The sequence below is a fragment of the Schistocerca gregaria genome, chromosome 4 (genome assembly GCF_023897955.1).
Source record: "Schistocerca gregaria isolate iqSchGreg1 chromosome 4, iqSchGreg1.2, whole genome shotgun sequence".
Classification (NCBI taxonomy): domain Eukaryota; kingdom Metazoa; phylum Arthropoda; class Insecta; order Orthoptera; family Acrididae; genus Schistocerca; species Schistocerca gregaria.
In genome coordinates, this window is record NC_064923.1 from 308,748,580 (window position 1) to 308,774,714 (window position 26,135).

The following is a 26,135-nucleotide window of genomic DNA, read 5'->3' on the forward strand; positions in this document are numbered from 1 at the left end:
CATTTTGCACCTGCTAACTTGAACATAATAATTACAATCTTTTTCTCAACACAGTTGCTACAGTGCGACACAAAGTTAGTACGGGCTTCCCTAGATGGCAGCACTCTGCAGCATTGGTGCCTAGTACAGTCAGATTTGAGAATGAAGCATGTGAGAGCTACAAAAAATCATATTCAATGAGGCTCAACATCTGAGAGGAAAATAAAATTTCCAGTGAAATGATAATTAAATCAAGACCCTAAGCTGTCAACAGGCATTGATATACATCAACTGGGACAATTGAAAATATGTGCCCAACCAGGACTTGAACCCGGGATCTCCTGCTTAAATGGCAGACGCTCTATCCACCTGAGCCATTGAGGGCACAGTGGATAGTGCAACTGCAGGGATTTATCCCTTTCACACTCCTTGTGATGCCCAGCTGGATAGAGCATCTGCCATGTAAGCAGGAGATCATGGGTTCAAGTCCCAGTTGGGCACACATTTTCAACTGTCCCCATTGATGTATATCAGTGCCTGTCAATAGCTTAGGGTCTTGATTTAATTATCATTTCATTCTAAGAGAGCTGTCTGGTCATAAAATTCCATTGCCGAGGGCCACTCACTGTTGGAGGGGAAAGGGTTAATATACAGAGTTTTTCAGTAGGTTTGGGTTTTAATTTATAAGAATTCATATTGTGTTTCCTCCACCTCTCTCATTCCATGAAACTAATATTAATTGAAACCCACAATACCTAGTTCAGATCCACAATATGCTCTTGCTACATTTAGGTCAACATTATTATTTATTATATTTACACGTTTAGATTTTCATCCAATTACTGTTATAAACTGCACCATTTCAGTACCTCAATTCATATAAGTAAACTTCATTTGTTTTTATAAAAATCTCAAATGTTGAAAATTATTTCAGGTTAAAATGACTGATCTACTCCCCAAACAACTGTGTCTAACATGCGTGAAAAAGTTAAATATGCTGTCAGAATTTGTAGAAGACTGCACAAAAGCAGAAGAGAAGCTTAAAAATTGTGCGAAGGAAAATCTCTTCAGGTACTTTGTTTGGTAAATGCTGTGTTATTACACTAAGTATATAGTTGAATTTTAATAAATGAATCAGGAACGTTATGCTTTCTGAATCATTTTATCCCTTGGTACACTATCATAAGCTTTATCCAAACCCACGAATACTACTCTCAAGATCTTTATTTTTTCCCAATTCTTCTTTGTCAACTGACGGAGGTAGAAAATAATATCCATTGTTCCCCTATTACTTCTGAACCCATGCTGTTGTTCCTCTAATTGGCATTCTAGAATTTTCTGCAATCTTTTTCCTGTGACCTTTTCCATTATCCTAAGGCAGTGTGATAACAGTGTGATTCCTCGGTAGTTGGTGAATTTCTTCCTACTACCTTTCTTGGACAATGGTATTATAATTCCTTTTTTCCATTCATCTGGCACTTTATTTTCTTTCCGTATCACCCCCAGCACCCGGTGTCACCATTGTATTCCATGGATTCCCGCAGATTTAATCAAATCTGTTGTCAGCTCATCTACTCCAGCCACCTTCCCACCCTTTATATGTTTCAGGGAATTCCCAGTTTCTAACTAAGAGGTAGGAACCTGCACCTCCTCTAATTCGATGACTCTGGTGTCACTTTCTTGTGCACCTTCCCCATTCAATAAGATTTTTCTCTGATACCTTCCATGTCCCTGATAATATCCCCATCCTCGGCTTCAATCGTTTTTATGTCTTCTCTGCCAGATCTTTTAATTTTCATTAACCCATACACCAGTTTTTGGTTCCCTTTGCTATCCTGCTCTAGTTTCTGGGTGAATATTTCCCAACTCTTCTCCTTTTCTTCTGTAACAATTCTCTTTGCTTGGAGTTTCTTTTGTCACTATTCCTTCTCCAGTGTAGTCACCTTGAGTTCATCTTTTGGTACCAGCCCCTAGTTCTGATTTCTTTTTTCAAACTCCATGTTTTTCTTTGCCATATTACGTTTTTTAATTGCTTCTTTTACTTTATCGTTCCACTAACTGGTTTCTTTGTCTTTCACAAAGGACAAATATAGTGATATATTTCTTGTTAATATTGGAACTGAAGTTTTTCATTAAAGTATCCAAGGAATTTATTAAAATTGCAGGATAGGGAGGGTGGAATTACCTATTCAGTGAAAACACTACTAAGTGCTAATAAGTGGTGGTGTTTTATGCAGTAAGAACACAGACCTGTGCTCCTAAGATAAAAGATGTTTCCCCTTGTTCCTACTTCATAAAACATAGATACAAAGTCACCTAAGATTGTTTCAAATGGAACTGTATGCCGAGGAAACAGTCAAAAGGCTTGATACAATGATGGAATGTGAGATAAGAGCCCTACTTCAAATTTTGCTTTATCATAAAGATTTACTTGACAGTGTCTACACCACAATACTACATTCTGGTCATCTTGCCTTCAACTTTTAACAAATTTGTCCAATTTCTTGAGAAAGATTCAAGCCAAAATTAACAGGTCCATTAAATCAATGTAAAATAAAAGAATTTTTATGTCTTAGATGTGCGTGCACTAGAAAAAAATATATTGTGATGTACATCATACAAGGAAAATTTGAATGAAAATTATTGCTTCTTACTTTCTAAAATCAGTATCTAAGCACAAAGTGCTCTTATTTTGTATATTGCCAAAGTTTTTATCAAGTTTTCCACCTGCTTACAACAAATATTAGGACTTCCGTAGACCTCACATATAAAGTAACAGGAAGCATTGTTGTGGTAGCTACCTATAAAATATCTGAATATTTTGATTCTGAGTTGGTAAATGTAGGTAACACTATAGAAAACATTTATATTCATAAACAAATCTGCATCATAAGTACACAGTCACATCCATATCTATGTCTGTACTCTGCAAACCACTGTGTAAAGCATGATAGAGGTTATATCTAATTGTAAACTATATAATTTATTAGCATTTGTTCACATCCCATTTGTATATGGAGCAGTGCTTAAATGCCTCTGAGTGCACTGTAATTAGTCTTAACTTGTCTTTGTCCCCCCTGATATTGCTACAGTGTTTAAAAATCTGTATCTTCCGCCTTAAGACAGTGACCTATCTGTAAACAAAAAAGGAATATAAATCCATATTTGAAATTTGGTTAGTTCTGTTGTGTTAACTTTTCTAGTATGTTTAATAAGAAAATAGTGCATCACTTAAATTAATCAACTGCTGCACAGGAACTACTCACCATCACATGATAAATAAATGGTTCTTGTCTAATATGAAGCCACCACCATCATTGTGACATTTGATGAGGATGAAGTCTCATTTCTTATTTAGGACTCAGGCTGCAGCATTATTGACCTGATTTTTGTGTTTCTTCATGTTCTTCCTTTGATCATTCTTCTCTTATTGATGGAGTAAATGAACATACACAACACTGCAGTAGTTGATTTTTGATCTATTCATATTTGTTGGCATACAATGTTATCTTCGGATGGTGAGATTTGTAAAACACAGGAGCCTCAATATTTGAAATGGATCAGTAAATTACACCAATTAACCAAATTCCACAAAGTTCACTGGTGGCAGACTAACATATTACATTACACAACTCTGACAGATATAATAATCTGACATTTTAATGGTTCTGTGCTAACTGACTCAAACAGATTTATACAGCCTGACTACAAAACACTGACTGACTGACAGACAATCACTGCATACTTATTCTGTCCAGCCTCAACTGACTCACATAGATGCTTATGTTTTGAATAGTGAAGATCAACTGCAAATTTATGATGTTTACATTTGGACTCTTTAGTGCAAACTAAGGCACTGTGTGCAATTCCTATTTGTAGATGTTCGTAATATAGGAATAGGATAAAATACAAGCTTATTACAAGCTGAATATTAATATAAAAAACATTGCAATTAAATGGGATGGAGATACAATACCTGAGTTCGTTTAATTAATAGCTGTATAGTTAGAAAATAATGAAATTATCAGTCTTATTTTATGAGAGAGCAGTTTCCTGTTAAAGGGGATTCCCAAAGCTTGTTTAAGACATTTTGAAACAGTGAAATTTTCTAATTTAATTAATTACCAGACTAATAAGATAATTTTGTGAAAGTATGCATTTCTGCACCCCCAAACAGAAAAATCAAGGCTACAAAACTGTGGTACCCACTTTTGTAAATAATTGCATTTTGAGAATGGGACATTCCAGAACATGAAAATTTTGGAAAAAGTAAAACATTTGTTGAAAAGAATGAGAGCTTTCACAAGCACTAATAATCTACCAACATACAACTTTTAGCTCAGCAAAAATTTCACATTCACATGGTTTGCATCAACAGTAAACAAAGATTATTTCTTTAGAGAAAAGAATAATTGGTGAACTAACTCTACTGCTGTCATCAGCAATCATAAAATTATACTGTGAACAAAAGTTTTATGAATTCTTGCTTGAATGTGAACTTGGATCTTTGTGTAACTATTTTGTATGTATTACAAACAAAATGAGACCAGAAAAGTAGTAGTAGTAGCAGTAGTAGTAGTAGTAGCTGTATTCATCCATAGACCTCTTTCTACAAGGGTATAGGACATGTCAAGAAAAAAATTATGCTATTATCAGGAGCTGTATAAGAACTAATAGTATAATGTCACCTTATTCAATCATAGTGTGGCATCACAGATGATAACAACCCAAAATGGCTTTAAAAATACTGCACCACAAAAAGGGAACTACACCAGGCTACATTCTTAGAGTAATATTTGCTAACAATTATTCCATCACCACTTTTTATATACCACATATACTGCTGAGCCTAAGTGGAGGCAGAAACCTCATCTCCTCTGAAGTTTGCGACATGTGCTTCTCATGTACGTAGGTTGGAACTTAAATAATGGCAACACTGTGGAGACACTATGCAATGGAGTACACTATTGTCACTGATAGCACATGTTGTTGACATACCTACCATACCTCTGAGCAAATGGACTCGCCTTCCCCATGTCACCTGTGTGCGCATGATCAAGGGAAAAACAGTCACTTATGAACAAGGGGTTTATTGTAACAGTGTCACTATGTTTTCGAAACAGGAGCAACGAAGTTGCCAAAGGCTGTACAGCATGACAGTGTCATCAGGATCTTCAGGAGGTGTATGGGGAATCAGCATTGCCGTACAGAATAGTGGCACATTGGGTAAAAGCCTTCAATGAAGGTCAGCAAAGCATGTCATCGGGCAGGTCATCATAGCATCTCATAGGACTGTTGCTATTCACAATATACATAAATGACCTTGTGGATGACATCAGAAGTTCACTGAGGCTTTTTGCAGATGATGCTGTGGTGTATTGAGAGGTTGTAACAATGGAAAATTGTACTGAAATGCAGGAGGATCTGCAGCGAATTGATGCATGGTGCAGGGAATGGCAATTGAATCTCAATGTAGACAAGTGTAATGTGCTGCGAATACATAGAAAGATAGATCCCTTATCATTGAGCTACAAAACAGCAGGTAAGCAACTGGAAGCAGTTAATTCCATAAATTATCTGGGAGTATGCATTAGGAGTGATTTAAAATGGAATGATCATATAATGTTGATCGTTGGTGAAGCAGATGCCAGACTAAGATTCATTGGAAGAATCCTAAGGAAATGTAATCTGAAAACAAAGGAAGTAGGTTACAGTACGCTTGTTTGCCCACTGCCTGAATACTGCTCAGCAGTGTGGGATCCGTACCAGATAGGGTTGATAGAAGAGATAGAGAAGATCCAATGGAGAGCAGCGCACTTTGTTACAGGATCATTTAGTAATCGAGAAAGCATTACGGAGATGATAGATAAACTCCAGTGGAAGACTCTGCAGGAGACACTCAGTAGCTTGGTATGGGCTTTTGTTAAAGTTTCAAGAACATACCTTCACCGAAGAGTCAAGCAGTATATTGCTCCCTCCTACGTATATCTTGCGAAGAGACCATGAGGATAAAATCAGAGACATTAGAGCCCACACAGAAGCATACCGACAATCCTTCTTTCCATGAACAATATGAGACTGGAATAGAAGGGAGAACCGATGGAGGTACTCAAGGTACCCTCTGCCACACACTGTCAGATGGCTCGCAGAGTATGGATGTATATGTAGATGTAGAAGAAGAAGTGCATACTGTTGCCACATTAGTGGACAGTGATCGACACCATACGATTTGTGAGCTCACCCAAGAAACTGGGTTAGCACATACGATAGTGCTTCGCATCCTGAAGGAATGCCTGGCCATGCAAAAAATTGCATCATGATGAGTTCCACATGAATTGACAGAAATGCAGAAATGGATGTGTTACAATGCTGCTCAGATGCACTTGGAGCCCTATGAGCGTGAAGGAGAGGTGTTCTAATGCCATATCGTAACACTGGATGAGACATGGGCGACATTATATGAGCCAAAACTGAAACACCAATCCAATGAATGGCATCATTATGGGTCACCGTGAGAGTTGAAAGTATGTCAGAGCGAAAGTATGGTGAAAATTATGGTGATTCCTGTGTACGACTGTGATTGTGTTATCCTAATGCATTACATTCCTCCACGGCAGACCATCAGTGTTCAGTTTTGGAGCATCATCTGCGACCAGCTTTGTGAAAGAAGTGGCAAAACTTTCTGCCCAACCCACCCATCATTTTGCATGATAATCCGTGGGTGCATACAGCACAAGCTGTGGCTGCTCTCTTTGATCAGTGGGACTAGTAAGTACTGTGCCAGCCACCATACTCCCCAGACTTAAGTCCTTGTACCTTTGATTTGATTCTGAAGGTGAAGGAACCACTTCATGGAATTTGCTTCAGAACTATTCCAGAGATTTGACAGGCAGTAGACCACTCCATTAGCACTATCATCAGAACAGTCTCTGCTAATGGTGTACTACACCTTCCACATTACTGGCAATGGATTCTACTCAACAGTAACAGGTGCAAACATGTAACTCTTGTGTATCGGTTGTGAATAAATAGTTGCCACTTTTTAAGTCCAACCCTCACATATATGCTCTTGTGGGCTCAGGAATGTCTCAAGACACAAAATTCCACAACTGCTCTTATTGTGGGTGAAATTAAAATCCCTACAGTAAACATATCAATCAAAGAAGACAATCCAGTACATCCAAGACTCTCTTCATAGCCTACAAATGCTAAGAATGAAGGTGTTTTCTACTGGGTTCCAGAGCATGTGGGAATTCTAGACAACAAACTGGTAGATGTTACAGCCAAGGATCCCTGCAATATACTTGTGTGGCACTCTGTTCCATCCTCATAAGTGAAATCACTTTGCTATCGGGCCTTAAGTCTGTGCATTATTGGAAGGAAGAGTGGTTGGAAGTGAACTGCGGCTGGTGAAGACTGCTATGTGGTTGTAGTGTACATTCCTTTAGTCACTGATATGAGATGAAACCCCTATTAAGAAGCCTTTGCATTTAGCAGTATCCCTTGGTATATGTATTCCTTACCCATAAGTGTACTCACTAGTTCTGTACATCTGGTGTTGGAAGAATGCATGCATTTGCTTATGAAAGGACAGCCCAGTGTTTGGTTGGGGAGTTACTTTTTGATTTGACTGATAATACTCAAAGTGTCAAATGCCTACTAACAAGTGTGGCTGAAGGATGTATCAGATACATTCACTCATACAAATAGAATGACACAATTTCTGGGACTTTACTGGTATCATACAGATATGATTTTATGTATACAGACTGAAGTGGTGAGTGAATATTTGTACCAATGCGGGGAATCAAACCCACATCTCCTTCTTACTGGGCAGGTGAATTAGAAGGGAATTGCTGAGGCTCTCCATGTTCTGGAATAGCACCTCACCTGAGTATCCAGCCTGATACTCCAGGGCAGGTACTTATACAAATGAAATGACTGTTCATGTGTAAGGTGGAATTTAAAGCAGACTGAGGTGGCAGTGAGAATTTGGATCAAGAAGGGAGGCATGCCAGGGTAATCCATGCAGTGGTGTGAACTACTGTGCCAAGGAGGCTTAGTGGCTAATGCACCTGCCCAGTTAGCAGGAGACCCAGGTTTGACTACCGGCCTTGGTACAAGTTTCACTTGCCACTTCTGTCAGTACACATAAAATCATGTCTGTATGAGACCAGTACAGGCTCTCAAATTGTGTCATTGCATTTATATAAGTAAGTGCACCAGTGTTTCAGGCTGGATCCTCCATTTACATTCAATGCTGAAGTGCTATTCCAGAACATGGAGATCCTTGGCAGTTCTGTTCATGTGTAAGGGAAAATCTTTAAGTAGACTGAGAAGGTAGTGAGAATTTGGATCTAGGGGGGAGGTGTGCCAGGGTAATCTGTGCAGTTGTGTGAACTGCTGTGCCAAGGTGGCTTAGTGGCTAATGTACGTGACTAGTAATCAGGAGACCAGGGTTTGATTCCTGGCCTTGGTACAAATTTTCACTTGCCACGTTGGTCTGTCTACATAAAAAGATACTTTCGCTAAGTTTTAATCTTGAATCCTATGAGTGTATGTCATATAAGAGGAGTGTTTTGTAAGGAAGTACTGTTTTGAAATTAAAAAAAAGATGTGCTAAGATATCTCAATAATTTTATTTTTACACGAAAGCATGTACCTTAATTTATGCACTGACGCCATTACAGTCTCATTCTTCCTTGTTTATGTTGTGTACTGAGTATTTAAGATGCCTCCGATATTCGTGAGTCCTGGCGACTGTGTAGTACAGGCTGTTATAAGATTTCTTAGTGCTAAAGGCCTAAAAGTGATCTATATTCATCATGAGATCTGTGCAGTTTACGGAGAAAATATTACGAGTGATGGAATGGTAAGAAAGTGAGTGAGAGCATTTAATTTTGGCTGCACAAATGTGCATGATGAACAATGGAGTGGGTGTCCTTCAGTTATTAAAACAAGTTTGGTGCAGGAAGTGGACAAGAAGGTGAGAGAAAACAGACACATTATGATTTCCTTCTTGTGGGATGACTTTTCTAATATTTCTCATAGTGTTTTGTATGGTATTGTGACCGAGCACTTGAATTACTGAAAATTGTGTGCACATTTGATACCGAAAATGTTGATGGATGTGCACATAACTAAACGATTAGACAGTGCATTGACTTTCCTTTAGTGGTACCACAACAACGGTAATGATTTCTTATGCCAAATTGTTAGGGGTGATGAAACATGGGTGGCTTACATCACACTAGAATCAAAGCAACAGTCCATGGAAGTTAAGCAAGGGCATTGTTTTGCTGCAGCCCCGATCTTGTGCCCAGTGACTACTATCTGCTTCTGCGCTTGAAGAAACACCTGAGAGGCCAGTGTCTTCAAGACAATGATGAAGTCAAAACAGTGGTAATGCAGTGGTTAACAAGTCAGGTGGCAGACTTCTATGAGCAGTGTATTCGTAAACTGGCTCAACGTTATGACAAGTGCCTCAATATTGACGGAAATTATGTAGAAAAGTAGATTAAGGTACAGGCTTCCATATAAAAATAAACTTATTGAAATATCTTAGCATGTCTTTTTTTAATTTCAAAACGGTACTTATGTAAAAAAAAAAAGCCTCGTATCATATGCTCCCAACTAATTTAGTTGCCATTTAAAAGCATAATTTACATTTGTGGGTTGCAAGAAGGGTTATTTGGCTTGTAATAATTGCAATGTTCACTCCTAGGATGCAACATTAGTTTTTTTATTCGATATATTTGTTCACAACACATGGCAGCATCTTGTGGATTGATTAGCGTTATAGGAATTGCACATATTCTAACATATTGCAGAAGTTTATTATGTTCTGTGGCATGAATGTTATTTTTCTACAATCCACAAAATGTGGGCTGAAATACTTTGTACTGAAGTTACGACTGAAGATGTCTTCAATAAATGCTTGAAACTGAAGAAACACAATGTATTTTCAGAAATAATTATTATTTATTTATGCTACAGAGCAATAACTGTGCTGAAGATAGGGAAGACAGAAGTGATAATGAAAAACATAATATGCATGTTTAATAATATTATGAAAATAGTAGATTGCTACTCACCTTAAAGATGACATGTTGAATTACAGACTGCCATAATGAAAAGACTGTTACACATTGGGCTTTTGGCCAAAGCCTTCTTTGGAAAGGAAAACACATACACATTCACACAACCAAGCACTCCTCATACGCACATGACCGCTATCTCGACTGCTCCAGTCAGAATGCAGTTGTGTTGCATTGAATGGAAGCAGCAATCTGGTGTGGGATGAGGAAGAGTGAGAGATAGCAGGATACGGGTGTGGGGAGACAAGTCAGCACTGCCAGGCCGAACATACAGGGACTAAATGGTGGCAGCACAAGATTACTAGCTGGATCACATCAGTGTTGGGGGCGGTGGGAGGGGGGGGGAGGGAAAGGCTGCAGGGAAGGAGAGGATTGGAGAAAGGGAAAAGATTGGTGGGTGTGTTGGCATAGAGCGGTATACAGTGAGAGTGAGGGGACTTGAATTGGGAGGAGGTGATGTGACAGAGGGGGCAGCAAACTGATGGATGTATGCCAAAGAGTCCTGCAACGTACTTACTGTGGCATCCTGTTCCCTACTCATATGTGCACTTACATTGTTGTTGATCCATAATGCCATGCATTATTGGAAGGAAGAGTGGGAGGAGGTGGTGAACAACAAACTGGGTCTAGAGGGAGAGGGGACTACTGTAGGTTGACACCAGGATAGTTTTGAGAACAGAGAATATGGTGTAACGATAACTTCCACCTGTGCAGTTCAGAAAATCTGTTGGTGGAGGAGAAGATCCAGATGGTCTGATTTGTGAAGCAACCATTGAAATCAAACATGTTATGTTCAGCTGCATGTTGTGTTACAGGATGCTCCACTTTGGTCTTGGTCACAGTTTTGCAGTGGCCATTCACCCTGGTGGACAGCTGGTTGGTAGTCATACCAATATAAATGTTGTGCAGTGATTGCTACAGAGCTGGTTATATGACCTGGCCTCTGGTGGTAAAGGATCAACCTGTGACAGGTATGGAACAGTAAGTGCTGGATGGGCAGATAGGGTAGGTCTTGCATCTCATCTTTCACAAGGATATGGTCCCTGTGGCAAGGGGTTCGGATTGGGAGTGGGATAGGGTTGGACTAGGATGTTGTGAGGTTTGGAAGGTGATGGAACACCACTTTATAAGGGCTGGGAAATGTCTTCTGTAGGATGTCCCCCATCTCAAGGCACTATGGTGATAAAGTTTTTTGTGAGGATGTAGTTCATTTGTGCCAGTCCAGAATGATACTGGGTGATGAGGGAGGGCAGGTGGCAGGGGGGGGGGGGGGGGGGGGGGTTGCACTGCTTTATAGCTGGTACTTTGGGGTGATAGGAGGATTTAGGATGTGTGCAGATATGGCATGTGAAACCTGTTTGTGGACTAGGTCTGGGGGATAGTGCCTGTCTGTGAAGGGCTTTGGGAGTCCTGCAGTTTACCTGGCAATAGAGTTCTTGTAACCTCAAATACACCATTCCAGGGTGAGCGGATGGGAGAGCAGGTGTTGCGATTGTGAACGAATGACAATAGAGTGCCTTGGCCTTGAGTCCAGATCACAAAGATATCACCAGTAAGCCTGAACCTGGCCAGGATCTAGGGTTTTGGGAGACTAGGAAAGTTTCCTGTAGATGGCCCATACACAGGTTGGCCTAGGAGGGTGTTATGCAGATGCCATGCCCGTAATGCGCATTCATTTGTATATCTACCCTTCAAAGGAGAAGTAGTTGTGTGTTAGGATAAAGTTAGTAAGGTGTATGAAGAATGAGGTAGTAGGTTTGGATTCTGAAGGATATTGGGAGAGGTAGTGTTTAAAGGTTGCAAGGTGTTTATGAAAGTCGTGTCAACAGTGGTGAGAAGGGATGCAGGATGTAGAGGGATGGGAATAGTGGAGAGCCATCGAAGGAAATGGTTCATATCTTTGACTTGATAGGGTAAATTTTGGGCAGTGTGTTACAGTTGTTGGTAAATGATAGGCCAAATTATTTCAGGGGGAGCACAATAACCAGCTACAATGGGGCATCCAGGATTGTTGGGTTTGTGGATTTAGGGCAGCATGTAGAAGGTGGGTGTGAAGGGTGTCATAGTCTGAGGATGAAGGTGAATTCGGGGGAGAGGTTCTGAGAAGTGCCTAACGCTTTGAGGAGTGATTTGGGGTTAGATTAGTTCCTGGCTAAAACCCAGTTCTCCATCTTGTATATTAAACACTGCCTAAACCATGGAGTTCCCCATCCCCCAAATAGCCAACCATAAAAACTGCTTTCTCTGGACCCCACCTCTCCTTTTACAGTGACCTTCAGCTTCTTCAGATTCCACCAGTTTCTGTCCATCACCTGGTACGGCAAAACCACATCTCTATGACACAAGCGTCCCAGAACTGAGATGGTTCCTCCAAAAGATATTCCTACTGTGCAATCCCTGCTACATACATAACATATCTGAAACTGAATCTTTAGTGCTCCAGCATCTGGAATTGCTTTCCAGACAGTACCTCCATAAGTTACCCACCCTTCTGACATCCTAACTGCAGGATTTTAATTTTTCAGTGTGAGAATAACTAATTACTTTTTTCCTAGCCTTTTGAGTTTTGTGTATCTCTTGAATTTAGTACTATTAACAACACATTTTTAAAATAGGTTAAAAGGCACAAAATAATTTTTTTCCTAATACCATAGAGATTCCTATTGAAACCAACACTGTAGATCCCCCTGAAAGCTGGTAGTTATTTCCATAGAAGTATGACAATACTGTTCCACTGTGGTATCTGTCTTCTCTGGTAATATCATTGTCTGCCATGACCTATTGGAGCCCAGGTCACATTTATCAACTTCTACATCACCAGTAATGGTAGCCTATAATTCTCAGAGGAGAAAAACTGCAAGCAAAACGTGCCAAAGAAAAATGTCTTGTGATGATTATTTCCATAGATGGTGCATTGTCATACAGTTACAACCATCATATAAAAGTAAGCTATGCTCATATTCTGATGGTTATTTCCATAGTTGCATGAATCATGAATTCCTCATAGTTAGATAGCATGAAACTGAAGTACACACTTCAATAAACAGATGGCGAGTAGTCTGACAGTTATGTCCATGAGCTATAGAATATTTTACAGGTGGTCTGTCTCTCTGTTCTGTTCATTTATCCATTGTCAGATCTCAAATAACGTGAAAAATGTAGTATACACTTCAGTAAGCAGATGGTGTCACACACTATTGGTAGTTCTTGAACTAACTGCTAATAAGAGGTGTGTGGTTATTATAGTAACTGCTAATTCTCAATAGCCAGTTACTTCTACCAGTTAAGGCACTTTTGGCCATCTTTACTCCAAACCCTCCAACCAACAGTTTCTGCACCCTGTCTCATATCAACTCTTCCCAATTCATGCCCCTTTATCTTTATTGTGTACCACTCTGTCAATGCACCCACTGGTCATTTTGTGTTCTCTATTCTTCACCTTTTCTGCTCCCCTGCTCCCCCCCCCCCCCCCCCCTCATGAAGCTGCACTGGCAGCCTTGTCCTCCCACCAGCTAGTCCCTGCCCCTGCATGCTCTGCTAGGCAGTGTTGACTTCTCTCCCCTCCCCCACCAGTACTCTGCTAACCCCCCCCTCCCCCCCCCCCCCCCCCCCCCCCAGTTACACACTTGCTGTCTGGCTGGAGTGTTCAGAGATAATGGTCATGTGTGCATGACGTGTCTGCCTGTGTCAATGTGTGTGTATTTTCCTTTCTGAAGAAGGCTTTGGTCAAAAGTTCAACCTGTAACAGATTTTTCGTTATGCCTGTTTGCAACTCAGCATGTTATCTTCAATGTGAGTAGTAATACATCTTTTTCATAATATTGTTGACATTCAAAGCTGGACTTCCCACTGTTTGATACCCAAGTTTAAAATGTCAGTATTGTTTTTCAATTCAAAAACTTGTCCTTCATAGTGAATTGTGTGATTTTTGTACAGAGTCTGAATAACCTTTGTTTGATGAATCCAGTACCATTTAGATGATATGTCAAATGAAGGGGAGTGTTCATTGCAGTTGACAAAAATATTGGCTCTATTGAGGTCAAAGTTGAGTGTGACAGTGAAGTTATCTGATTGCATTTAACAGGTTTGGGTGAAACCAAGTTAATTATTGGATGTTTTTACTGGCCAACTGATTCCTGTGTGACAATTCTAGAGTTATTTAAAGAAAGTTTGTGGTCAGCAGTGTGAAAATGTTCAGATCAGGCAATATTAGTTGGAGGCAAATGTCTATGGATTCCTTGTGGGTGGCCACAGACAGGCAGTTGTGTGAAGTACATTGGAACATGTCTCCTGAAAACTGTTTTGAGCAGCTAGTTCAGTATCATACATGCAATGGAAATATTTTAGATCTTGTAGCTACAAACAGGCCAGACCTTATCAACAGCATCAGTATAGGGACAGGATTACTGATCATGATGTTTTTATAGCAGCTACGGTTATGAAAGTTAATAAATCAGTTAAGAAGGCTAGGAAAGTGTTTCTGCTATAAAGAGCTGAGAAGCAGTTGTTAACAACATCTCACTTTGTGAACTGACTTCACTTAGTTCCAGTAAGATGGACATAGAGAATTATGTGCCTAGCATGTGGATTAAGAACAGAAATGACCCACGGTGATTTAACAACAACATTCAGAAAATACTGTGAAAGCAAAGGCTGTTGCACTCTCAGTTCAAAAGAGAACACACAAATGGCAATGAGCAAGGGTTGTTAGAGATTCATGCATCTATGAGAAGATCTATGTGTGGAGCACACAACTACCACTCTCATACCTTAGCAATAGATCTGGGAGAGATCCCAAAAATTGCTATCCTATGTAAAATTGCTGGACAGGTCTAAAGCTTCCATTCAGTCTTCCACTGATCATTCTGGTGTGGCAGTTGAAGATAACAAAACAAAAGCCAGACTTTTAAGTTCCACATTTAAGAAATTCTTCACAGAGCAGAGTCATACAAACATACCATCATTTGATCACTGAACAGACCCTTGCATGAACAACATAGTAATAAGCATCCCTAGCATAGAGAAACTAGTGAAAGAGTTGGAAACAAGAAAGTCACCAGGTCCTGATGTAAACCCAATTCAGTTTTACAAAGAATGCTCTACAGAATTGACCGCCTACTTAGCTTTCATTTATTATGAATCTCTCACCCAGTGCAATATACCAGGCAATTGGAAAAAAGTGCAGATGACTCCTGTATATAAAAAGGGCAAAAGAACATACATGCAGAATTACAGACCAATATCCCTAACATCTGTTTATTGCTTGAACATATCCTTAGTTTGAATATAATAAATTTCCTTGAGACCAAGAAGCTTATGTCCAAAAATCAACGTAGTTTTAGAAAGCATCACTCATGCAAAACTCAGCTTGCCCTTTTCTCACATGATACACTGCAAACAATGGATGAAGGACAACAGGCAGAATCCATATTTCTAGATTTCCAGAAAGCATTTGACACATTGCCTTATTGCAGATTGTTAATGAAGATACAAACATTTGGAATAAGTGCCCAGTTGTGTGAGTGGCTCAAACACTTCTTAAGTAATAGAATCCAGTATGTTGCCCTCAATGGTGAGTGTTCTTTAGAGTCAAGGGTATCATCAGAAGTACCCCGGAAAGTGTGATAGGACTTCCATTATTTTCTGTATACATAAATTATCTGGCAGCCAGGGTGGGCAAAAATCTATGGTTTTGTTGTGTTTGGGAAGTTGTTGATGTTGAGTGACTGTAGGAGGATACAAGATGACACACATTTATAGCTGGTGTGATGAATGGCAGCTAGCTCTAACATAGAAAAATGTAAGTTAATGCAGCTGTGCAAGAAAAACAGTCCTGTAATGTTTGGTTACTGCTTGAGACAGTCATGTTTAAACATCTGGGTGTAATGTTGCAAAGTGATATGAAATGGAACAAGCATGTGAGGATTGTGGTATTTAAGGAAAATGGTTGTCTTTCGTTTATTGTGAGAATTTTGAAACAGCGTGGTTCATCTGTAATGGAGACTGCAAATGAGATGCTAGTGCAACCTATTCTTGAGTGTTTGGTATCTGTCAAATTAAAGAGAGACATTGAAGCAATGGAGAGGTGGGCTGCTAGATTTGTTACTGGAAGATATGAACAGTATGCAAGAGCTAGAGAGATGTTTTGAGAACTCAGATGGGAATACATGGAGCGAAGGCAAAACTCTTTTTGAGGAACACTACTGAGAAAATGTAGAATTCCGGCACTTCAAGCTAACTGCAGAATGATTCTGCTCCCACGAACATACATTTTGCATAAGGACCATGAAGATAATATACAAGAAATTAGGGCTCTTGTGGAGACATATAGACAGTCAATTTTCCTTCACTCTATTTCTGAGTGGAAAAGGAAAGGAAATGACTAGCAGTGGCTCAGGGTATCCTTCATAATGTGCTGTAGAGTGGCTTACAGCATATGGAGGTATATGTAGATATAGATGTTGATGTAGATCATCCATTCTATTGCCACTCAACAGTAATATAGATCACCAACCAGTTCCATTTATGCTGAGTAGCTCTGTTTGTGGACAGCCTTAGTGATGCAAAGATGTTTTGCAAAGATTTTATGCTGATAACTATTGTATGCTTTGCACACAGATCTTTTCACAGATGGATGAATCTCTAATAACCTTTGCTTTTCATCATTTGCATGTTCTCTTTTGAGTCAAGAGTGCAACAGCCTCTACTTCACAACATTTTCCAAATTTCATTGTTAAAGCATGGTGGATCATATCTGTCCTTATTCCACTTGCTAGGCAAATGAAATGCTGAAAATAATACAGGGAGCCAGGAAATATGGATAATTTTGTAAAATTCCTGCTTTGAGCTAATGTCCCTCTTGCTTGGGAAAGGGACACAGATATATATTTTATACAGACCAACAGCTCTTCAGCCCTTGAATAAATTTGGGAAAGGTATATAATGGGAGTTAATAGAGTGATGATGAATGGGACAGGTTTACCTAGAGACTTAGTAATTCAGAAACAAATGGAAAGACTGGTATGATGTTTGTGTGTTGTAAACACAGCAAAAGATGACTTCTACACATGTCATTGTGAAATTCAAGAGCAAATAAGTTGAAGTTGTAAGTACACTACAGTTTGACTAAAACTTGTTTTCACAGAGAGGGCCACATAATCATCTACTTTCCCTTCCAGTAAAAACTGTACAATGGTTTAAGAAGATTTTCTTTCAAACTAATATGAGGACAGTTGTGAATGTCAACATTATGTCAAAAAGCGTCCATTGAAACTTTTTACTTGTAAAGTAAAAAAAAAAAAAAACAAATTGGTTGAAAAGGAAGAGTGAAACTAAGTATAGACATGCATCCCATCTTTTGGAGTTGCGAGTATTAACAGATTCACAGCATTTTCCTGATTTTCATTTTCCTGATAAACTTCCACTAACAGAACAACAAGATGAACCAACTAGAAAATTCAAGGTTATTTGTCGTAAGTCAACATGTCTAGAAACAGACAATTTGAAATTTCAACTTCAACATAACATGTAATATTTTACAATCTTATTTCTAGAAATTTGTTTATTACTTAAAACTGATGTTGTGCACTTGGAACTGGTAAGAAACACTCTGTGTACATACTCCATTTACATAACTCAAAAGTATTTGCAAACACTTTAACAGTTTGATGAATACAAAGTATGCATTTTTTTCCTTCTTAGCTTAATTATTACCATAATTTATGGGTTTGAACAATACATGGGAATGAGGAGGTTTCCTGTGTACTTGTAAATTCCTTAACACTGTAAACATTCTTATCAACTAACAACATATGATGATGCTTCTCTAAAGCTATCATTAAGTAAATTTCTCATTGATGATGGTAGCTTGTTATATAGCTTCATTCCTGTGTGTATGAAACTATTTTTTTTTTTTTTCACAGTCTTGTAAATTCTAAGTCTAGTCAATTTATATTTTAAGTTTCATGGGAATGTATAGCTGTACTGCAAGATAATTTGCTTTTCTGTGCAAAGAAGACATGTTTTTAATATAAAGCTAAGGTACACTGAAGACACTTAGTCTTCAAAATGTTTTTGACATTATTCTCAACTTGAATTCCTGTGACTGCTCTCACAGCTTTATTCTGCCATTGCATACCAGTGTAGCACCCCTGCTTTGCTTGCATTGGCTGATGGTCTGCACAGATATTTTGTTTTTCTTTAATCAAAATTTTATGTTGTTCACAAACTGCAACACCTTCTATGCTTTTCATGCTAATTAAGGCCATAGAAGCATGGTCTTTTCTAATGTACTTCTGACCAAAAAATGATTCTGGTAGCTGGAGTACATGTTTTTGTTAATTATGCCTTTTGCATTCTTGTGTTGATATTTCCATAGGGATTTCCGTCCTGTAACACCTATTTCTTTATATCTAACTAAGAGGTCAAGTACCAGTTTTCATAGATTTAGCTTTAAAAAATTTTAATATAATGAAATATTTTCTTAAAAATTTTCACATCCTATTTCACCAGTAAGAGGTGAGATTTAAAAAAAAAAAAACAGTGAAACATGTATTTCTTTTATTTCTAATCAACAAGCCAAATGCAAATTTTCATAGGTTTAGCTTTAAAAATGGATTCACAATGAAATATTTTTATAAAACATTTCACCCACTATTTCACCCCTTAGGGGCTGGATTTCCAAAAACACTGGAATACATATTTTGTTACTTGTATCTGAGAAGTCAAACTGGTAGTGCATTTGACTGACAGATATTTACTATAAGCACCGGAGTTTTGTTAGTCAAGTATGTTCCAATTGGTGCCAGATTGTTAGTCTTAATACCGTATCTAGCTTATTTATGAGTATTTAAAATGACACAGTGTTTAGTGCTTTGCTCAGGAGTAGTTGTAAGGTACAACTGAGGAAATTTTTCTCAAAACCATCAAAAATATCTTTAACAAGCATATCTACTGCTGGCCTAAAACTAAGGAGTAAAGTGTAAATCTGATTGTGATCCTCACAATAGCTGCAAAGTTGTAATTTAATACAACATTCTATTATCTTGGATGTTACAGGTATGAGTGATACTGGACAGTAATTTTCAGTCCTGTTTATGTTCCCTTTCTTATAACCTTGAATAACAATAATAGGATTCAGGACGCCAGAAAATTTCCAGTCTTAAAAGTATTATGGATCAGAAGGGTAAGAGGGCAACAATAACATCAGTTGTCTGTTTATGGATGGTGTTTGAGATACTATAAGGATCTTCACTCGAAGAGTAATGTCGGTTTGTGGCAATTTTGTATACAGTTTGGCAGGTAACATGTTTCCACTTAAAATATAAGTTACTTGAGTCGGCTATGTTACCGAAAATACTTTCAGAAGTTGCATCATCTGGTGTGGAGGTAGTAGGAGCTTCACACTTCGTGCTTTTTACAAAGAATTCATTCAGTATTTCTGGCAATATTGGAGTTTCTTGTTTGTTTTTATGCTTCCGTGGTATTGTGTTTATTATCTTCCTGCAGATTTATGTTTGTTCCTGGAATTTTAATGAAAGCATAAGCCCCTTTCTACTGTGCTGTCTGCATATCAGTCCTGCATATCTTTCTGGCATCTTTGTACCTCTATTTCAATTCTAGGGCATCAGTTTTGGCCATTTATGTAGGGCAATAACTGTGTTTCTCTGGTTATGCAGTTCATTTGTAAACCAGTTGTTCTACCTTTTTTGTGCACCATCAGTTTTCACATTTTAGTTTCTTGTGGGCAACAGCTTTGAACTAACTTCTTACTGAATTAATAAATAAGCTAAAAGCATTATCATTACCAACACAATTATTTGGTCCACTGTATCCCACTCATGTTCTGATAATTGGTGTCTTAGTTATGTGATGTTGTCTGGATATAACAATCTGATTCTCTTATTGTGTTTGGGTTGCTGAATGGGATAGTTTTCACAGTTGACTTATCAGTCAATCAGATAGGTACTCATCTTTCATCAAATTAGATATTATGTTATACAGGCATGCATCTATATGAGTTGTCTTGTCATTCACACAGTACAAGTTGTTGGATCTTATTAGGTTTTGAAAATGGGTGACAGTTCATGTTTTTATGCGTGATGTCAATATTATTATCACTAATGATGTTATCTTGTGGTGCTTGTATTTTACAAGCAGGTACTTATTTAGAGTCTCATTTGGTCTATAAACTGATTTATATCAGATGTTGGGGTACCATAAATAGAGATAAAAATTAACTTTGGTTTAGGAAATAATACTGTAACAATTTCAAAAAGATGTTCCTTGCAAAACTGATCGACCTTTTATGTTATATATTCAGTGTTAGCATATTTTTTATAAAAAGAAGAAACTCCTCCATGTCTTCTTTGTTGGGAACAACATAAAGAGAAAGCAGTGCAATGGATAGCAAGAAAAGTGCCAAGACACTACTGTATGTGATGTGTGCTTTGAAAAATTTCATAGCAGAAGTAATATGTTGTCCAACACTTCTTGTGACTTGTTTAGACAATAAACATCTCTGCAACTGATGGATGTAGTGCCTGTGTTGTAGCATGGGCCAGTGGAGCTTGTTGAGCATCACTCAGGTCAAGCAAGCAACCCTGTGATGAAACACACCAATTTTTGCTGAATCTTCTCTACTCTTCTATTAATTCTTGGGGAGGGGGAGGGGGGGGACAGTAAGGCTCCCAAACTGATGTACAACACTCAAGGATCTTCTGAATAATTGATTTGTGAGCCATTTTTTTTATGAATGAATTAAATTTTCTTAAGACTCTGCCTAGGAATCAAAGCCTTAGTTCCAGTAATTTGCTACCAATAGTCTAATCAAACGGTAGTGGAACTGTTTGCACAATGTCACATTAATATATGTTTGGATTTAACTTCCAATACTTGTGTTAATTTTTTATGCTCTGTAGGTTTTCCCACATTTCGCTATAGTCTTCTGGCATTGCCACCTACCTATAGACAACAGTATTGTTCATGAATAGTCCCAAGGAGCATTCAGTATTATCCACTAGATCATTAATATAAATTGCAGACAGTGTTGATCCTATGTGCAGTTTCTTGGGATACTCTTAAAATTATATTTATGTCTGTCAATTTTGTTCCATTAAGAATGACACTGAAAGACAAAGAAAGATGCTAAAGACAAAGAAACCAGTTGGTGGAATGATAAATTAAAAGATGCAATTAAAAAATATAATATTGCAAAAAGTTTGAAAAAAGATATCAGAACCAGGGACTGGTACCAAAAGATGAACTCAAGGTGACAACACGGGCAAAGGAATGCCGACAAAAGAAACTCCAAACAAAGAGAATTGTGAAACAAGATAAGAAGAAGAGTTGGGAAATATTCACCCAGAAACTAGAGCAGGATAGCAAAGGGAACCAAAAACTGGTATATGGGTTATTGAAAAGTAAAATATCTGATAAAGAAGACATAAAAGTGATTGAAACAGAGGATGGGCATATTATCAGGGACATGGAACATATAAGAGAAGAGATGAGGAATTATTTTGAAATCTTGATGAATGGGGAAGGTACACAAGAAAGTGACACCAAAGTCATTGAATTAGAGGAGGAGCAGGATCCAATCTCTTAGTTAGAAACTGAGAATTCCCTGAAACAGATGAAGAGCGGGAAGGTGGCTGGAGTAGATGAGCTGACAATGGATATGATTAAATCTGTGGGAATCCATGGAATACAATGGTTACACCAGATGCTGGAGGTGATACGGAAAGATAACAAAGTGCCGGATGAATGGAAGAAAGGAATTATAATACCATTATTTAAGAAAGATAGTAGAAAGAAATGCACCAACCACCGAGGAATCACACTGTTATCACACTGCCTTAAGATAATGGAAAAGGTCACAGGAAAAAGATTGCAGAAAATTCTAGAACAGCATTCAGAGGAACAACAGCATGGGTTCAGAAGTAATAGGGGAGCAATAGATTTCATTTTCTCCCTCTGTCAGTTAATGGAGAAGTAGTGGGAAAAAGGAAAGGACTTGATAGTAGTATTCATGGATTTGGAATAAGCTTATGACAGTGTACCAAGGGATAAAATGTGGGAATGCTTGAGGAAGCATAATCTTCCTGATTCATTAATTGAAAAGGTCAGATGCTGTATGATGGTTGTGAGAGCAGTGTACAAGTAGGAGGTGGAAGATCAAAGAGAGGTGTTCAGCAAGCAATTCACTCTCCCATTTACTCTTCAGTACACTTATGGACACAATCATGAAAGAAATAAAGGAAAAAGAAAATGAAGATCTTAATGCTTTTTTTTTTGCTGATGACATCACCATTTGGGGAGAGACGGAAATGGAGGTTCAGAGGAGACTAGATTACTGGAACACAAAACTTAAAAAAATCAAGTTAACTGTGAGTAGGAACAAGACAGTGGCAATGAAGAGGAGCAGGACACCCATACCTTGTCACATCTTACTGGAGGGGTAGCATCATATCGCGCAATGGAAGTTCCAAACTAGAATAACAAAAGAATTTAGTTTCTTCTACCAAGTATGAAATCTAATCTGGGACAATGAAGTCCCTCAAAGAGCCAAAAAGACCATGTATAAAACGTATCTCCTGCCAATTATAATGTATAGTCTAGAGGCCTGTGTCAGAAATAAAACAGAAGAGAGTCAAATAGAAGCATGTGAAATGAAGTTCCTTAGGTTAGCTCTAGAAAACTAAGAGAGACAGAGTCAGGAATGATTAGGTAAGGAGAGACCTGCAGGTGACATTGATTACAAAGGAGAGGATGAGTGCTTTGAGATTGAAGTGGTTTGGTCATGAGAAGCTAATGCACACAACTCGAACTCCACACCAGTGTTTGGAGATGGAGGTACCAGGAAGAAGACCAATTGGACAGCATAGAAAAAGATGGACAGACCAGGATAAGGAAGATCTCAAGAGGAGAGGAGTAACGTGAAATGTATTGGAGAGCGAAAAGCTATATCGCGACAGAAACGAATGGAGGCACATAGTTCACCTGGCTCACTGGAAGGAAATCTTGATGGTGATGACATGTTGTGTGTCATCTGCAAGGAAGTTCTAAATCCAGTTGCAAATCTGATCCAATATTCATGACTTTTGTTTATTAAATGGCAGTGCAAAACCATATTGAATGCCTTCTGGTTGTCAAGGAACATGACACGAACATGGGCACCTTTGTGTATGCTACTGTATATCTCAAGGATGAACAGAGAAAACTGAGTTTCACAAGATTTCTGTTTTAAAGGAGAGTTTTGTTCTGTAAAAACATCATAATGTGTAAGTGTAAAAATGTACCATAGTTCTACCACATACTTGTCTAATACATATTGTGCAGCACTTTTTATTTTTTCATTTGTGTTCCATATTTTCATCCTCAGAATTCAATATTTGATACTGAATACTTCAATACTCTGCCATTTGTATGCAGTCACTCTTATTAACCAAAAATATTCTCCTAACTGGGTCTGTCTGTTACTGTTGCTGCCATTTGTAAGTTGTGTATTGGAAGTAATTTTCAGAGAAGACATTCTGAACAATCTCACACGTCTCTTTTTATCTTTATTGCTTGATTCTCCTATTCTATACCCTGACAGTATTTTTAATACAACTGACTTTATGTGATTAAAACAAATTTCATTTCCCCAAGCACAGATACTCTGACTCCATCTGCTAACGTTACTTTGAGTTTTAGCTGAATACAGTTTTGTTGCTAGTACCCTAGAATAAAATAATATTTCCAGTGTGTCGCCTTACCTGCAGCCAAACTTGTGTCTACATTTATCAGTTTCTGGTAGCATAGCTTTCTTGCTAATGTCCTTTTATTTCTTTCTTTTGTGATACAAAGGACAAAATAACTGTAATTGCAAAAACTTGATATACATTCTTCCTGTATTATACCCATATCAAGTTAAGCTTATAGTTTACATTAATAATGCATTAAACCTTTAAAAAACTGCTTATATAATTTATCTCTACTGCTTTTACAGATCACATATTGTCTCAGTTGGTGAAGATTTAGTAGAGGAAAAGAGAAGTTCATTTCCATCAAACACGAAAAATAATTTTGGTAACACTTGCTCTGTAAGTCATAAACAAAGCACATGGAATGATAAGGAATTTCAAAGTAACCTTTTTGATGATAAAACTGTTATCAGTTGTTTTACATGCCCTCTCTGTAGTTTAGGTATTATGACAGAAACAAGTGCAAAGGTCAAGTAACTGTATAAACTAATGCAAGCAATATTTCTGTGTCAAACACAAGATATGCATGTGGCAATGAAAATCACAATATTCAAATGAAATCAAGGAGCAAATGACAAGAATTTTATGTGAAATATGTAGGACTGAAAGGCCAAAGAGTCCCTGTATACATAATGTTACTTTTCCTTACAGCCACATCAATAACTGTCCCACTTTATAGATATAGTAAGTAATATGAAGAGAATAAAGCATCCAAAGAGGAGAGATTCTATGAGTTGTATTCAATTTGATGTTTTTTTATAAATCATCAGCAAGTGGAATCTTGAGAAAGACTTTAATAACTATGGTGCTACAATTATGAAAATATGAGCCTCCAGCCTTGCTCACTGTACTGTTTTCATCAATCAATGTGACGTTCTCAGATTTTTACTGTCCATACTTTGTAAGACATGTCACTAAAATTAGAAAAAACGTTTCCTTGAGATAAATGTTGGCATTAGAATATTATTCTTTATTGGACACATTTTGGCTTATTATATGATTGTGCTGTGTTGAAGTGTCGTAATTCATATTATTGGATGCCAAAATACAGATGGACTGTCTTTGAGATTGAAATAAATTTGTCTTTTGTGTAGTTTATTCACTGGTCTCAATAACTTCATATAGTTGCCTAGACAGTCATTCTTTCAAAGAAGTAGAACAGCTAAAGGTAATTTATCATTAGAAACAGAATGGTATTTTTTATAGTTATTCATTTGTCAGGAAACATATAAGTTTCAATAACTACAACTTATTTGCTGAAATAGGTTTATGTTCACAGAGAAACTGCACTTTGTTACAGTGAGCATTGGCATGCATTACAAATATTGCCTTGTATATTAATTGTAGGTATGTATACATGTGATATTAAATAAGTAAATGTTGTGAAATTTATTTTTACATGTGATATATGTAATTTGTGATAGCTGCAGAAGATCATTTATATACAAAGCTTAACACTTAAAAGTCATACATCAGTGTCTTTTGTTTACAATTCACTAATGTAATGATGAATGTATCATGTCTATGGTTTAATAAAATTATAGATTTAACTTTCCCCATGCAAACTCTATGAAAGAAAATTATTTTATATCTTGTTTTGTCATTGATAACTACATTGTTCTGGCCTTCAGGCATTTAGTCTGAGAAAAGTGCAATCATTTTTGTGTTATATATTTCACAGCCTCTTCTCAGAAAGAAATTTATATGAAGGATACATATTCCACCACAATATTAAATGGCATTCATTCTAAAAGCTTGTGACTATTTAAAAATGTCATTGAATAAAACAAAAACAGTTTTTTCCTTGTTTTATGCCAACATAATACTCTTTTTAAGTCATTACCACATTTTCCTTGCTCTGTGTTAACAGAGTTACTCTAACTATTTAATTTTCCACTCCTAGCAAGCAGTAACACTTAACATTTGTTAATTGAGTGCCTCTGATTAGCATTTAGCAAGACGTATTTCACACAGCACAAAAGTATGTTTTTTTCTTTTTTTTTCATATTTGAATTACAAATTACAATCAACAAAACAAATGTTTCTAGAATGAGATTTTCACTCTGCAGCAGAGTGTGCTCTGATATGAAACTTCCTGGCAGATTAAAACTGTGTGCCAGACCAAGACTCGAACTTGGTACCTTTGCCTTTTGGGGACAAGTGCTCTGCCATCTGATTAATTTCTTTGCAAGATAAATTATATTAAAAACAAAGATTCCAAGACTTACCAAGCGGGAAAGCGCCGGCAGACAGGCACATGAACAAAACACACAAACACACACACAGAATTACTAGCTTTCGCAACCGATGGTTG

The 26,135-nt window shown here is 37.7% G+C and overlaps 1 protein-coding gene across 2 annotated transcripts in view; it reads left to right on the forward strand.

The window, feature by feature from the left end:
* The window catches only part of LOC126267116 (uncharacterized), a 75,522-nt gene extending 49,904 nt beyond the window's left edge, over positions 1-25,618 (forward strand). The window contains exons 5-6 of one of the 2 annotated variants that reach the window (XM_049972028.1): positions 914-1,050; positions 24,067-25,618. In XM_049972028.1, the coding sequence (XP_049827985.1) occupies positions 914-1,050; positions 24,067-24,298 (369 nt within the window). In that variant the 3' untranslated portion in view covers positions 24,299-25,618. The remainder of the gene's footprint in view (positions 1-913; positions 1,051-24,066) is intronic. The other variant, XM_049972029.1, reaches the window with a different exon arrangement.
* Positions 25,619-26,135: the final 517 nt, after the last annotated feature.